At 45.5% G+C, this 16454-nt stretch overlaps 1 protein-coding gene across 2 annotated transcripts in view; it reads left to right on the top strand.

Annotated features, from left to right (window-relative positions):
• The window catches only part of LOC138511692 (survival motor neuron protein-like), a 643682-nt gene that overhangs the window by 283581 nt on the left and 343647 nt on the right, over positions 1-16454 (top strand). Inside the window, exon 4 of one of the 2 annotated variants that reach the window (XM_069627523.1) lies at positions 12918-13118. The exons of the other annotated variant lie outside the window; for it this stretch is intronic. Coding sequence (XP_069483624.1) covers positions 12918-13118 — 201 coding nt within the window. The remainder of the gene's footprint in view (positions 1-12917; positions 13119-16454) is intronic. 2 annotated transcript variants of the gene reach the window in all.

Here is a 16454-nt window from a genome sequence, read left to right on the forward strand (position 1 = left end):
AAGTCCAAAGCAAGTCAGTAAAGGCATTATACACTGTAGAGCCAAAGTTCATAGGCCAGGCCCACTTTAAATGGAGCAAAGCGAAATGTGCCTAGGATCACACAGTTTAAAATGCACTAAAAGTCTTTGCAGTGTGTGCAAAAAGAGGTTGGGTGGTTCAAGAAGTAAAGTTGGCTGTCTGGAGCCAACCCAGTTGGAAAGCCAAGGATTTAAGGGTCACCTTAAGCAATCCGAAGAAAGGGCTGCCAGGTGGAACACAGTACCTTAAAGAGAGAGGAAGCTCCAGTGGTGGCAGTTGTTCCTGGCAGTGGTTGCTGTTCATTGTTTCGACCAGGGGAAGAGAGGATCTCGTCGAGGAGGAAATTTGGAGTTGATGCACTGCACAGGGATAAAACCAGCCGCGGAGTTAATCGGTAAAAGGTGCGTTCCTTTTATTTGCAGTCAAAGTGATGAAGCTTGACTATCCGGTCGCCGGGGTGGTTGGCACGGGCGAGTCGACCTAGAGATGTCTTTGGAAGGCGAAAAGGGCGAACTGGTTGGTCCCACCAGCTCAGAGGAAGAAGACTCGTCCACCAGAAGATCTTCTCTTGTCGTTGGGAAAGTGGTGAGTTCGTTGCAGCAGGGCTCCACCGGTGATGTCGTTGCAGATGGCTCAGCTTCTTCCCTCTTCGGATTTCTTAGGTCCTGTGGCAACTTCTGAAGTTCCAGTCCCAAAAGCCCGGCTTTTATGCAGAAAAACCCCCATTCAACAGGCTAGCTGTCACTCAAACATGCGAAGTGGGCCAATCGGAATAGAGTGCGACTTAAGTTGCTAAGGCAACGCAGTCCAGGGTGCCAATTCCCCTCCCCACACATCCTGTGGAACCCAGACAGAGTGGCACCATTTAGAGGGCTTCTGTGGAGAAGGCCTCCAAAAAAGTGGAACAAAGGGCTCGACCTTGGTCAGTTACAGAGACGGACACAAATGCCATTTTAGAAAAGGGTTCTGGCAAAAAGACCCAACCGTGGGTTTATTATTAAATAAATAAACCGGCGGTATCTTTAATATTACACCAAAAGTGGTGTGCTTAAAATCAATGGGAAAATCCCATAAGAAATATTCCGGTGGAATATTTCGCGTGGTAACCACTGCCACCAGCCAGAAACTCGGCAGGGGGGGACTGGACAGTGCCCCCTTGAAAACTGCTCCGGGGGAAATATAATGACCCCCTTCCAGCACTTCCACAATATGATGGTTTGTACTGGTTCTGGTCATAATTTAAGACTAGTAAAGTCAATGGGGACTTTACATGCCCTGGGAGACAGTAGGCAGTCCCAGGGTATGGAGTCTGTTTGGGGGTCACTATGACACCCCTGTGTTACTGCACTGAGGGTGCTGTGTAACACATACACAAAAAAACAGATGATACTTTATGGAGTAAAAAGACCCCATAGCCCAAGATCACACAAATGGTCAGAGACCTACCTCAAATCATGCCTAAGAGTGGGAGTAAAAGAGTCTCACTCTTAGCAGGAGAAAAAAACAAACCCCTAAAATCCAGCAAAGGTGCTGGGGGACTCACTAGGTTTGGGAAATTAGCCTTATAAGAGAATTCTCCCCAACACTTCCAATGTCCGGTCTTAATGATAAAGGAATTCAACGACTGGGTTTTTGGCTGCAGATCCTGAAGTCTTCTTACTGGAACTCTTCTTCTGTGCTAAGGTACTGTTGGCTGGGGTATTTACTTACCTTAAGCCTGTGTGATTTCTTTAATGCTTTGGAGTGTTTTTGTGATTGGGAGTCCTCTCATTCAGTGTTAGGTAAGAATTGATGTAGTCACTCTGTGTGACACTACACAACACTTATATATTCGGTAATCCACCTTTTGGTATAGGTCTGTACTACACAAGTTGGTAGTGTGACTGAGCAGCCAGGCCAATCTCAAGAGGAAATCACACGAGTTATACTTTGCAGATTCTGAGGTTGCAGAAAATAAAGGTTTAGGGAAGGAAAAGGTTAACAGGTTCTCAGTAATTGAGAGGACAACTGAATCTTCAAATGAAATCTAGATTAGACTTTCCCACCTGTAAGTCTAAAACAAGTTACCACCTATGAGGGACAAACGATGGTACTCAATGGGCTAGAAGAGTCTTCAGGGAGCCAGGACAGCCAAAGTCAATTGGAACACAGTCTATGGTGCTAAATCACTTCTTAGATCAGAAACAGTCTTGCACAAATTTAGAGTTTGTAGAAAATCACTTGTAGGGTCACAAGCTGTTAAGCCTGTGAGAAAGAGTTGGACTCCACTCTAAAAGTAAACAAATACAGTTCCCAACAGAGAAAAGCACAGCTAAAAAGGCAATGAGGAAAGTACCGAAGCCTAAACAGTACTTATGGTTTGAAGAGGAGTGGTCCAGCTGGTTTTTGTCTTGCTACAGCAGTGCGAACCTTTGATCCTGAGCCTCAGCCGTGGGGACAAGAGGGGGGATGTCTGGAGGGCTCCTGCGGCGGTACTTGGGAGGTCGTCGTGTAACTAGTGTGATCTATAAATGCTGTTACTGTCCTCGTGATTGAAGTCACCTCAGGGTGTAGGACTTTTGTAAGAAGCATATCCAAAGATTATCCACTAACTTGTTTTGATTCTGAAAAGTAATTTACATTGTTACACAAATTGCCTTTTTAAAGAATGATTATTTAAAAATGTATTTTATTTAAATAACTAGAACTGAAACCTTGAGTGTAAGGGTTACTTGGTTAATTGTATTCCAGGATTTCATTTGTACAGCTCACATTTACCTCTTGAGATGGGCCTGGCTGCTCAGTCACACTACCAACTTGTGTAGTACAGACCTATACCAAAAGGTGGGTTACCTAATACCAAGCAGATAAGGATTGTGTAGCCTCAGTGTGACTGCATCAATTCATATCTAACATCTACCAACTTTTGTGTATTTATTTACAAGGCAGGTTATGTCCATAGCCTCACTAGTGCACAATGGGGGCACCCAAGTACCAACTTGGGGCCTCCCTTCTTTTTTCGCTATAACTAGGGTGGTTGTTCTTTGTTAGCCCTTCCTCTACCATCCTGGGATGGGGAGGTCAGTGTGTGTGTTTTGCCTTTGACGGGAACCCTTGGGTATCCCTGCCTAGGCTCCAGAATGTCTGGGCAGGCAGGAAGTGGGTTAGGAGTTTTCCACACCCCTGTCCTTTGAATGCCAGAGTGCCTGAATAGGTCCAGCTCCCACAGGGGTCTGGCTGTCCTGTTTGGACAGCCAAATGCCTCTTTCTGTAAAATGCTGAGAGAAGGCAGAGGAGTGTGCTGGAACTGTATTAAATGTGAGGCTTCTGGATTGGAAAGCAAGTAGACCACTGGAAGCTGAAGTAACCGAAGAAGAATACGACCAGAGACGCATGCAGCCCCTTTGCAACACTGTGAAGTGACCACTGCTGTCCTGACCCCGTTTTCTGTGCGGCAGAGGAGCTCTGACGAGGACTCTTCCTTCCCTTTGGCTGGTGGGAACAACCAGTCACAAGACGAACTTTAAAACAAGCCATCTCCCGAGGTCCTCTAACAGTTTCCAGAGCTGCGGAACCTCAATACTAGGAGACCTGCTACCCATTTCGAGTGTCGTCGTGGAAAGGCCGAATCCGTCTAAATCTCTGCTGAACCCATAAGGACACCCCAGAGATCAGATCCAACTCGCCCAGACCTCCTCACCAGAGTCTGGGGACTGCAGGAAGTGAAGACGATTGACCGGGCAATCCGTGTCCCTTTGCTTGTGCTGCAGAAAAGGCGCCAAAACCACTGAGTGAACCAAGAAGTTGCCGAAGTCGTGCTACACGTCCTCCCTCAAGACTGCTGCTGCTGAGAGATCCCTTCCATTGTCCTGCCTTCAATCATCAGAACAAGGAATCTGGAGGTTGGGTCCAGAGCGGCAACGTTGCGAAGCATCCAGCACGAACATTTTCTTCTAACCTAAGGCACTGTGGGGGGAAAAAGGTATTGCTTACCTGATTCCAAGAAGTCGCTCCAAAGCATTGGACGACAAGTGGAGGTGTCCAGGGCAACCCCTTCTTACCTTGGACCCAAACTGCTGCTTGTGTCCCCTTCTCAAGTCAGTTTTAAGGTTTCCCTTGTTAGTTAACTTGCTGCTTCAATAACACTAGCAACGTGAAGCAATTCACAGGAACTCTTCGTAATTAGCTGCTTGTCAAGACTTCAAGCCCTCTCCCAACTGCCTTTAGCTAGGGTTATGTTTTTGGACTTAAAGGACTTACTAGGCGAAGAAACGATCTCTAGAACCTTGAATTAAATGCTACACTAACCATTTTCCTCCCTTTAAGTGACTTTAATATGTGTTTGCAGGGTAAATGCATTACCGTATAAACCGTTGAAAACCGCATGAGTGCGAAATAACCGATAATACGATAACATTAGTCTTTTCCCTTTCTAACATTGCTACAAATGTAACTGCGAACAAACCCAAAAGTGAAAGTGGCCTTTGAAGTGTATTATCAAGTACTCCTAAGTTTTCTAGTATAAATGTCTGAAGTTTTTAAAGTGATTCTGGTGTAAATATATACTTTTTATGTAACTATATGTGTAAGTGCTTCTTTGTTGTACCTGTCTAGCTAAGATTCAGTGTACTTGCCTCCAATCACATCTTCCTCTTGAGATCAGCTTGACTTGACCGCTCTACCAAGGTCCCGAGCTATTGCAGACTGATGCTAAGAGTTCGGGGTGGGGGCATCGGGTGGTAAATCTACAAACCACTGGGATAACTTACTCAAGTCTTACTGCCAGTAGGACTTTAAGAAAACTCCCCTAACTACCGCCATGTTGCTCTTTGCTGCTCCACTGGTCTCCCTTTATCCACCTGCAGCCCCTTGACAGGTTGCAGGTGTGTATTTTCAATTGGACTTGCCTGACCATAGTTAAATCGACATTCCTGACTTTTAAAACACTCTGCAGTAATTTTCCTCATACCAGTACCAGAGTGGTGAAATGAGGTTGTAGTGTTGATTACTCTTAGTCGCCGTTTCCTCTTCCCAGTACTCTGTGGTCAAATGTGGGGAGCTGTCTTGCAGTAGCCTATCAAGGCCGGGGGAGGGTAAGGTTGGTCTTCAATAGGGAAAGGGGATACCATGTCTCATCTACCTCACCTACCTCACCCTTAACCCTTCTCCTGTTCACCCTCCTCCTCCTGCTGCTGCTTCTGGACTGGTAATATCTCCTCTTGTTTTCTTGGTCAGTGGTTAAGATTCATTGTAAACCTTCCCGCCGACAGCTTTTTTTTATTTTTTTTTTTATTTTTGGCTCAATCCCCAAGGACCCTATGCCCAGGTCATGGTTCGAAATTGGGAGCCATTTAGCTCCTGCTTCTAGCATAGTAGAGCCTCGTTAGCTTGGAACCAACCGCTACCAGGAGCTGCTTTTGGCTTCTAGGGCCACCTGGTGCCTTCCAAACATGTTAATGTGACATTAACTTTGAGTATTTGAGAATGTTAGACCTCTAATACTTTTACGCTCAATGGTTCATACAAAATGTTAGAGGATCTCTGGTAGCTCCTGGTTCCTCTATGGTAGCCCCTGCCTACAGGAGGATGCCCAACACCCAGGAGCTGGTTTTAGCTCTTGCTCATCGAATCTCAATTTCAAACCCTTCTCCACCCCCAGAGTCAGGATCCAAAAGCGATGGACTTTCCCTGGCTACCTGAGAAGAGGATCCAAGGGAAGTAGATGTGAGGACGCCCTCTGTTTCTCACAGTGCTCAGGAGTAGGGTCTGTGTTAGAGACTTCATATGTTCAGCATCCCCAAATTTGTCGTAGGTCTATGCTGCATTCTGCTAAGAGGTGTTGAGTTGTAAGTAGGCAGAAGTTTGTGCACAGCATAACTGACTTTTATTGTATATTGTAGCCCTTGCTGTATGCTGATGTGTGAGGATAGACATGCCTATGGCTGGTGCAGTGATGCATTATATGTACCTTGCCACTATTGATGGTGTTTTCTTAGGGCGCCCGCTCAGGTATTTGGCTTCTTCTGATGGTTCTTGCGGCTGGGATTGGGCCTCCAAACCCAGTGCAAGACCCTATACTCTGTGGCATGACTGCACCCGCAGGTTTGCTGCGTGCAGCCTTGGAGTGAGTGTGCTTTCATAAGTGTTAAGACTGATTTTTTTTTATACTATGGCTTTGTGGACAGATGTATAGAAGGCCAACCTAGTATAGTGGCAGGGACAGCTCTCGGAGCTGTAGCCAAACCAGTTGAAGGTAGCAAGGTGAGTGGTCTAGGCTAAGTCTCAAGAGTGATGAGCTTAGCTTGTAAGGTGTCCTCAATGAGTACACAGTGAAAAGTCAGGGAACGTACTTAGGCAATCAGTTATAAAAAATACTTATTTATTCATGCCCATACAACACTTACATATCACTACTAGCATGTGTTTTATCACACACAACGAAATATAAAATGCATATATACAAGCACTGAAGTACGGCAAAATATATATAAAACCTGTGTAAAGGAAGGTAAGCATTAGTATGCAACACTACTAGTCCACAGAGATACAGCACTAACTTTAGAAGTCCATCCCTAAAATGTATGGGGCCTTGTCCACAAAAGTTCCTCAAAGTTCCACACAGCTTTGTGAGATGGAGAAAGAAAATTGTGTACGGCTTCTGGCGTCCAATGAAGGGTTCCAAGTGGTAGAAGACAGTTTATTCTAATTAACAAGTGTCCCCAAAGTTCGGAATGCTTGCACGGGCAAGCAATGGCAAAGCCAAACTGTTGGAAATGTTTCTTAAAGTTATCAAACTTTTAAAAGGGGATTTAGGGTTTCAGGTAAGTATCGTTACAACTCACCCCCGTACTCTGATTCTTCTTAGGACTTGGCAGGTCTCTTCACACCGTCATCATCTGCCCTTGATGCCCAGGGGTTGCAGGTTCCGGCACTCCAGTCGGCGACAAATGCTGGTGCAAGGTCTTCAGCTTGGAGCATGCATACAGAAGAAATCGATGCAGGGCCCCTCGGCACTGGACGTCACCGATGCATGTTGACGCTAGACTAATTTGTTGTGTTCAGACTCGCTTATATCTGGGGCCCTCTTGATGCTGGAACCACAAAGTTTCGCAGCGGCCAGTCTTATAGCACAAGCTGAGGACCCCCAAAGTTCTAGGCCTCAAATCGGAACAGTGACATCTGCAGCACGGTAGCCCAAACTCTGAGCTGGTCAGCCACTGGCCGGCCCTGGAGCTCTTCTTCGTGGGACTCCGAACTGACATTGAGAATGGATGTTCCCTCCACTCCGAGGGTCGCAGCTCCTTTCCAGGACTGCTGAACATAAACTACAAGACCGGGCACTTCCAGGACAGCAGCAGAAGTTGGTCGCCAGGCCTTCTTCCAAAGGGTCCATGGTCTCCTTGCAAGTCTTGCAGCTGCACAGGATACTTGGCTCCTTCATTTTCTTCCAGGATCTATCAACAGTGGTGCTAGGCCCTGAAGACCCTCCGCGTATGGAAAGTAAGGCACAATCACCATATACTAGTGATACGACAAACAAGGTTCGATTTTCCAAGTTACTATGGTTTATTGCAAAGTGTGCTCAGTCGGCCGACTGGGTCTAAAGTCTCGCAACGTGTGTCACCCAGACCTCGTGAGACGCAAGAGAGCGAACATCATTCAAGCAGTAACATATATACAAACATGCAATCTTTGAAGGCACATCAAACCGCCCATAATGTATCTTCTTGAGCTAGGGTTCGGTGATTGACAATTATGACAATTATGACACAGTAGGTTTTTTACTCAATCTATTATACTTGGCAACAGTTGCAGACATAGTTCTTTGTTATAAAGAACATAGAACACTTGTTCAGCAAGGATATCGTGTTTGCGAGAGAGACACATTCCAAAGCACGTTATCTACCAGTTTCTATTCGTGAACTAGGGGTCAGCCTGTTCTAAGGAAGATCCGTGAAGGAGGACCACTAGAAGAGTATAATGCATAATTTAACTGCATATTGCTGCAGCTTTAGTGAGACAGGCCGGCACCTGGGCTGCTGATTAAATGCTGTTTCAGCTTGCCTCCAAGGACTTTGTGAGGGAGGAAAACAATGTATTTCTGTACTGTTTGGCATTCCTGTCTGGGTTGATCTTTCAACATGTGGGCTGTGGCTTCGCACCGTGTATTAGCTTTCAGAATATAATACATTTTGCAAAGCATTTGACAGAAAGGAAAAAAGCAAATGGCGGATGTTAAACGAGATGGATGCCCTGTGGTTCTACTGACTATTCTGTGTTTGCGATGTTGGTCATATGATGCGATTGGTTTCCGGCCAACATAATATACCTACTATTCCTGGGTAGGGTAGTTTCTGGACTTACAGTGGGTGCAGGGATCCTCTTATCCAAAAAGCCAGGGAGCTGAAACTCCCACTAGCCTATCAAAGATCTGGCCCACACACACCCCCCTCAGTGGTGTAACCAGGACCACTGGTGGCACAACTCATGAATACCACTCAGACACACTAAAACCAGTTTGTGGATTGGACCAGACAGTTGTTAGGACTGATTTAGACAGATGTATAGAAGGCCAACGTATATTGTGACTGGGACACCGTTGGGAGCTGTAGCCAAACCAGTTCAAGGTAGCAGCGACGAGAGGTCTAGGCTAAGTCTGAAGAAGTGGTGAACTTGTAAAGGGTCCACAATGAATACTGTAAGGAAGGCATGGTATCCACAATAAAACGGACACAAGGGACCACAGTTCAAAGGTGTTCAAAAAGGGTTTGAAAAATCCGATTTAATCCTAAATGGGAGCAAGCTACGACCATCAAATAACGCAGTCCTAATGTGTCTTGTCACAATAAAAGGGCCTATACTAATAAACCTATTGCCAATCCATACCTCTAAAACAAATGGTGTGGGAAACAGTGTTACGAAAAAGGAAAGTGTTCACAAAATGATATGTCGGGATGTTCAGGCCGTTTGCCTCCCTTCCCCACGTTTACGGCACGGGAAATGGCGGTTCACTCGAGCTAAGCACAGTCCCTTGATTTCTCTACACAAGGATGCAGTTCAATCATTGGCATCAGGGCCTTCTGTGCCCAAGTCTCTTTGCCTTCCAAAGCCTCTTCTTTCAGAGGGCCTGATGCGACAAACTAACAAGTTCTTTTCCACTTAGGATTTCACAAGTGCTCAATTTCTCAGGTGATTCACTATTCACCTCGGAACCGCCTGAGCCAGGCTCAGATCCTCTTAACACAATGTTCAATTAGTCTCCTTCTGCCGGGCTCGGACCAATTTCAGTTGAACTCAAGCTCGCTTTAAAACCAAAAGCTCTCAGCTGATCTCCCTGTGCCGGGCTCAGACCAACTTAATCTAGTTTGTAAGCAACCTTCTTTACGCTATTAATATTGAAGACTTTTGATTGTGCACAGGATTTTGCTTGACCTGTTGCAGGACCACTTCGATTCACTTTCAAATGAGCACGGACGTGGTGCTGGACCACTCTAATGTATCAGATCTTGGCTTCAAAGTTCAATCACTTATCTGTTGTCCAAGTTTACTCGCATGGATTTTCACATGCGCTTCATACACTGTTCGCTTCAGCGTACACTAAACAATGTTGCCGCTTGCAACCTTGGCTTCAACACAGACTGGTCTGGTATCAGTTTCCCCAACTCACCAGCTGTGCTGACTTCACTGGCACTGCTTTGTTGTAGGAGACCATTACAGTACCACGAAGGAAAGCGATTCTCCCCGCCTTGGTTATCGACGCTGGAGAGGCCCGGGTACCTCTCACAATGCAGGATTCTTCAGCCTTGTTTCTTGGTCTTATGCTTTCTATTCTCGAAGGTTCCCCTCAAAAAGTTCAAGGGCACTTCCCTCCTTGCGGTTCCCCTTCTGTTTTTCTGTTTTTTGCCTTGTATTATACTGCCATCTTGGAACTGCGGCTTCCTTGTGGGCTCCCTTGCTCCGCCTTTTATCCGTGTCAGGCAGGAAGTGTAATGGAAGTCAGATGTGTGTAATCACGAATAGACTGACCCTTGTATTGCGACATACCAGGTATACGGCTAGGGTGTTAGTCTGTTTTCTCTAGGTGGGCGTGGGGGAAGAGTTCCTTCGTATCCTACCTGGTAGGATGGGGTAAAGGTGTTACAGGGAAGGGGATCCTGCGTCTTGCCATCCAGTGTCCCACTCCCCGAAGACCCCCCTCACCCAGGTGATCCTCCCACACTGGTCCACCCCAAGGAACTGGATCCAAAAAGCGATGGCCGTGTCCTGGCCACCTGGATGACAGATCCCAGGGGACTAGCACATGAGAAAACGTCTGGTTTCTCACAGTACACAAATTGCACTTAAACAGTATGTATAAAAATAGTTATTTATTTATGGCCAAATATCACTATGAAAAAGGACTAGTGACGGGTTGAAAGTATCACCCAACTCTAACAGAATACTTCTACACAGTCAATAGAGTAGGGCGTAGGACAAATCAAACTCCTGTAAAAGAAAGTACAGATTAGTTTAGGCACTACAAGTCAGCAGAGAATTAACACCAACTTCAAAAGTCCTTCCCTAAGTTGTCTGGGGCCTTCTAGCCAAATGTTCAGGAAAAGCTCGACACAATTTTCCAAAGTATAGCAAAGGTTTTATAAAAGTTATCAAAACTTTTTAAAAGGGAATTTAGGGGCAGGTAAGAACCACTGTAACTCGCCCCCCTTACTCCGATTCTTCACAGGACTTGGCAGGTCGATGCAAGAAGGTCTGAGGTTGCTTTTCCTGCCATCAGCCTCCTTGATTCGGCGGGGTTGCAGGTTCGAGCAGATCTCCGGTCGGTGTCTTTCACTGGTGCATGGACTCTCGGATGAAGAATGCAGAAAAACATGATGCAGGACCCATCCCGGTACTGGACTCAATTCAGGTAATATGTTTCGGATGGTGGTCACTGCAGCACGGCAACGCAAAGGGACTTGGTTGTCGCGGTCAGACTTTCCCTCCTATCTCGGGTCCCCTTGCGCTAGGACTGCGTAATTCTGCTGAGGTGTAAGTCTTGTAGGACAATCTGAGGATCCATCAAGGTCCAGGCCTCAACGTGGAATCGCAGCAGCATGGTAGCCCAAACTCCGAGCTGGTCAGCCACAGAACAGTCCGGGACACTTCCTGACAGCTCTTCTTCACAGGGTACCGAGCAGACTTCTGGAATGGATGTTCCCTCCACTCCACGGTTGCCGTGCCTTTGGAGGATTGCTGGAGTTCAATAGCAAGACACGGCTCCTCCAGGCCAGCAGTAGAAGTTGGTCACCAGGCCTCCTTAAAACTAGTCTCTGGTCTCTTCACGGATCTCGCAGCTGGACAGGAGTCTTGGCTCCTTCAGATTACTCCAGGATATCTCCAGTGTTGGTGCAGGGGTACTCTTCTTATCCCAAAAGCCAGGTGAGGGCTGAAACACCCAGTAGTTGAGCTAGCTCCACCCACACCCCAGCAGTGGTCCAATCAGGACCACTGGCGGGAACACTCATGCATACCACTCAGACACATTGGAACCAGACAGTCCCAGCCCACATCCTGCCAGCAAACACACACATAACCCTCCAGTAGCCTGCCAAAAGCATCTGCTTTCTCAGGCACTGGAAGTCTATATAAGGATATTCCTGCCCTAACAGGCAGGAAGAACGCTAAAAACAAGATGGCCAGAGGACAAGCAAAAAAACCTGTACCATGGCCATGTTTGGTCACTAGCCAAACGCGTTAAGGATAAAATGAAAAGGACCAAAAAATGGTAAGTCACTGCTGCCACCGGCTTGTCCATTTAGCACACCTAGAGTAACCAAAAAGCCTTAGTCTAGGGTAAAAGCAAAAGTGTACCCCATTGTACTTCATTGTAAGATGCATCGTACAATGATACAAAGTTACCACAAGTGATAAATTACTGAAAGTAGTAACCAAGTAACAAGACTGAGGGAAACAATATTTCCCAGTACTGACAGCCTGAAGGACATATCTGTTTCCCCATAACAGATGAGCAAAGGACAGTGTAGTGAAGCTTAGGGCTTCACTGCACTGTGAAAAGTACAGGTCAGGATCAAAAATGAAAGCAAAAAGCTTGGGGTCCATACAAATGGATGGGATGGTGCAGCAAAGAGAAATCTTTCCTAACAGTCCCAACCCACTTCCTGGCAGCAAACACACATGGCTCTGCAGAAGCTTGTGAAATTGCTCTGCTTTCCAGGTCATTGGAAATCCATAAAAGGATTTTCCTGGCCTCACAGGCCCAGAAGAAGGGTTAGTGACAAGATGACCAAAGAACAAACGCAAATCTCGTTGCGTGGCCATATATGGTAAACTCGAATGTGCACACTACAAAGAACACAATTAGGCACATACAAAAGTAACCACACATACGAAGTGTAAAAACCTTTGGTGCTACAATGCAGTGCAATGGTGATGGGCGCTGTGTGCAATGTTAACAAGTTACAAAAAGTAAAAGGGAAAATATGGTTTCCAAGTACTGCTGGTCTGAAGGACTGATAAGTTTCCCAATAACAAAATGAGCAAAAGGCCCGGGGAGGGAAACTAAGGGCTTCACTTACCTGTAAAATGTCAGAACAGGTTTACAAAAAGCAAAACATGTGTGGGTCCATAGACTTATAGAGGGGAAAGTTGCCAAAAGAGAAGATCTTTCTTAACAAGTACATTGATCCAAAAGGTATTGAATTGTTTTCAGTGTATCCACATGAACTGAAGAATTAAGTATTCAACATTATTCTGTAAACATGAAACTGTTCCCAGCTATCCTTTTTATCAGAACATCCCCTTTAATTGTTTATCTTTTTATGACTTTCTCATGTGATTTAACTATTTTCTAAAAAGAAAAAAACACACACAGCCTCATATTTAACATGATATCCTTGCGATATTTGTGTTTTCTTTTCAGTGGCGAGTTGGGGATACTTGTAGTGCTGTTTGGTCAGAGGATGGCAGCGTCTATCCCGCTTCCATTGTCTCTATTGATCCAAAGCGAGGTACCTGCATAGTTGTTTACACTGGATATGGAAACCGGGAGGAACAAAACCTGTCTGACCTCCTGCCACCAAGTAATTCAGACACAGAGGATACAAAGCCTGATTCAAAAGAGGTGAGTAAACTGCTGACAATGTGAGATTGAAGCAAGATAGTTTTTCTGCCACTCAAATGATTTGCCACGCAAAGGTTTGGTTTAGGGTGATTTGATCAAAAACATTTGGTCGAAGGAGAATTGTTAGCCAAGACTGTATGTAATAACCCTGTGGGAGACTACACCAGCCTTGTCCTCTTGGCAATAGGGAACCCAACCTTTGGTATAGGCCTGTACTATACAAGTTGGTAGAGTGACTGAACAGCCAGACTTATCTCAAGAGGGGGTCAGTGTGAGCTGTAGAGGTGTAAGATAGAGATTCACATTGACAGGTATTGAAATAACACTTATACTCAAGGTTTCTTATTAAAATAATTATTTATTAATTCAGCAGTCAGTTTTAAAATACGCCTTCTTTAGAAGGGGGCAATCGGTATCAATAAAATACACTTCAAAAATACACTACTTCAGTTAAGTAAGTAAATACCCTTTTGGGATGTCACACACACTTCCTGCACCCTTAGGTGACTGCAATTGCTAGGACACTGTGGACATTGATATATCACTTTAACACTTAAATGCAATACTGGAGTTATGGAAAAAGGAAAAGGCAAGGAAACAATGGTTAACAGGTTTCTCTGAACAGGTAAGTACTTTACAATCCCCCAATGAAGTGTAGGTTAACCCCCTTTCCCAGCTATACAAGTAACTTACGTATGACTTTTTGAGGGACAGATGAACACAAAGGGTCAGAAGAGTCTACAGGGAGCCAGGAGAGCCAATTGAACAAAGTCTAGGTGAGCGGAGGAACTTCTTGAAGGTAGCAAATAAGTCTTGCACAATGTTGGAGAGTTTGTAGAAAAGAATCACTGTTGGGCTACAAGCTGGGAGGCTTGTGAAAAGCAAAGATGCAAGCAACTCTGCAAAGGGCAGCTAATGCAAGTCTCCAGTGAGAGCAAGCAAGCTACACACAAGAGGTAAGTACCCCTAGTTAGACAGTACCTGGAGTCTGAAGAAAGGGTCCAGCTGGGTTCTGTTCCTGTTGTAGTTCTGCAGGTCCTGTTGTTCCTAGGCCTCAGTCATGGGGACAAGAGGGATGACGTCTGGGGGCTCTTGCACTACGGTTTGAAGGTCGGCAGCAGCAATGGGCTTAATTCAGATCAGCGGCACTTCACGGTTTCAGCTATTCGCAAATTGCACCACTGTGGTTCTTGGACACCTTGTGGTCTCCCCTTGCTTCTGGGGTCTAGCACTCTGTTGAGGTGGCTCAGGGTTGGGTAGTCCTGCTTTGAGGGAGTCCTTAGAATCTTTTTGGCTCTCGGGTCCGACTTAAAGACGATGCCCTTGTCTGGTTTTTTCCTGTCCCCTGGCGCTCGGTTCCATCAGCAGCAAAGAAGTACAGCCAGCAGGGAGACGGGTTCCAGTCAAGTTTGTCTTGGGGTCAGTTGGTCCCACCAACCGAAGGGAAGAAGCCATCCTTTTCGGGCTTCTCTAGTCTATACGAAAATTGGAGCTTCACCAGGGAAACTAACGGTCCAGAAGGTGCAGCAAACTTCTCGTCCGGTTTCTTTCTTTGGTTCCTTCGTCCAGTGGTCGACTCTGCCTTCCTTGCAAAAGACCTTGCCTTTTATGCAAGTTCTCCCATTCATTCGCAGCCTAGCTGTCACTCACACAGCATGGTGATTGGCTGGCTGGCTGTCCATGGAGGACAATCACCTTTTGGGTGCATTCCTGTAACCTAGGAGACTTAAGCACAGGGAGTTTTAGGAACCTCCCTTGCTTCCTGTGCTGCCAGGCACTCTGGAGCCAGAGGTGGGCTTCACCCGTGAATCCCGCCAAAGACAAAACGAACAAAGGGACCAAACCTGGTTTGACACGCACAGTAAAACTCAAGAAGGACCTCACAAGCAAGAAATGGCAAAAAAAGACTGGTGCCATTTTGACAAAATGGGCACCCATGGGTGCAATACTGCAGCTGAGGATTGAGCTTGCGGCAAAAACTCACAATGGTAGGAAAAAGCAACCACTGCCACCAGCCATTGAATATACTGAGGGTAACATAAAAAATGTTACATGAGAAGGTAGACAAAGTGGATACTAAGTAACCCCCCAGCACTCCACATATGATGGTGTGTGCTCGGTCTGCAAAGAAAAAAAGAAAAGTAAATTTCACTTTACTAAAATTGGAAACAGTAGTTTGTCCAAGAGAAGGTATTTAAACCTTAGAGAAATCCAAAGGACTTCTCTGTGACACTGCACTTTGAGTGATGTGTGTCACAATACAAAAAGGTGATGCCTATGGCGTTTCAGACTTCAAAACCAAAAGGAGTCCAAATCAGAGAAACGTACATGAGTGAGAAAAAGGTCCTACTCACTTCAGGATAAAAAATCAAATTCCTAAAGTCCAGCAAGAGAGCTCAGGGTCTCTAAGGTAGAAGGGCATTGGCACAGAAATGAGAATTCACCCTAACAAGAATTCCACAACTTTTTTTTGTGACAGGCCGATTTTACAACATATATATGCTGGAGGAGACAGCCCCCAAGCCCCACCATCCCCTAACCCATCACATTTCCCTAAACCCACCCCTCACACATAGGCGGCAAAATTAGTCCAAAGAAACTGCAACATTTCTCCTTTGACCAAATATGCTGTTCAGTAATTGCCCGAGCCCCATAGGTTTTATAGTTCCTACACAGCAACCAGCCATTTTGGTGTTTGACTGCCATTCTGCCAGCTTTAACTTATATTCAGCACATCATTGCTGGAGACTAACCCCTTTACTGCTGAGGGATTTCCCTCCCTGTGCTGAGCCCTTTTTTAGAGATTTTGTTATGTTGCATTCTCAATCCCTTGTAACCTTTTTGTTACAAGAGATATCTTGGCCAAATGTGTCCCCTTTTCTTCCCACATGTAGGCGTTCATAACGCCACCAAAGAACCCTAGTTTGCTGTAGGGGGTGAGAGAAAATAAAAAAGAGCACATTTTGTGTTTTCTTCTGAAAATGCAATATAATGTACAAAGAAGCATGTGGTTTTTTTTTCTTGTAAGAGCTAGAAACAAATGGTTTGCAGTTCTGAATTTGCCATTTTCAAAGCTTTCGAGAACAGGCTGAGTGGAAACAAACAAAAATGTTTTTATAAGGTCACCATCAGTTTTGTGTGAGGTAGGTGATTTTTCCCTTTTTTCAATTGGACCTGCTTGGAAGGAATGGAATGTACGGGGAGGGTAGGAAAGCTCGATGGGAATCCATAAAGGCATACATTTCTGAAAAGTAGACAACATTCTAATTTCAGGAAGGGGTGATTTGCGCAGGTCAGGCAACTAGGTACCTACAATTTGTATAATTTGGGAAAAAA

Source organism: Ambystoma mexicanum, chromosome 6p (genome assembly GCF_040938575.1).
Source record: "Ambystoma mexicanum isolate Mex_15411 chromosome 6p, UKY_AmexF1_1, whole genome shotgun sequence".
Classification (NCBI taxonomy): Eukaryota; Metazoa; Chordata; class Amphibia; order Caudata; family Ambystomatidae; genus Ambystoma; species Ambystoma mexicanum.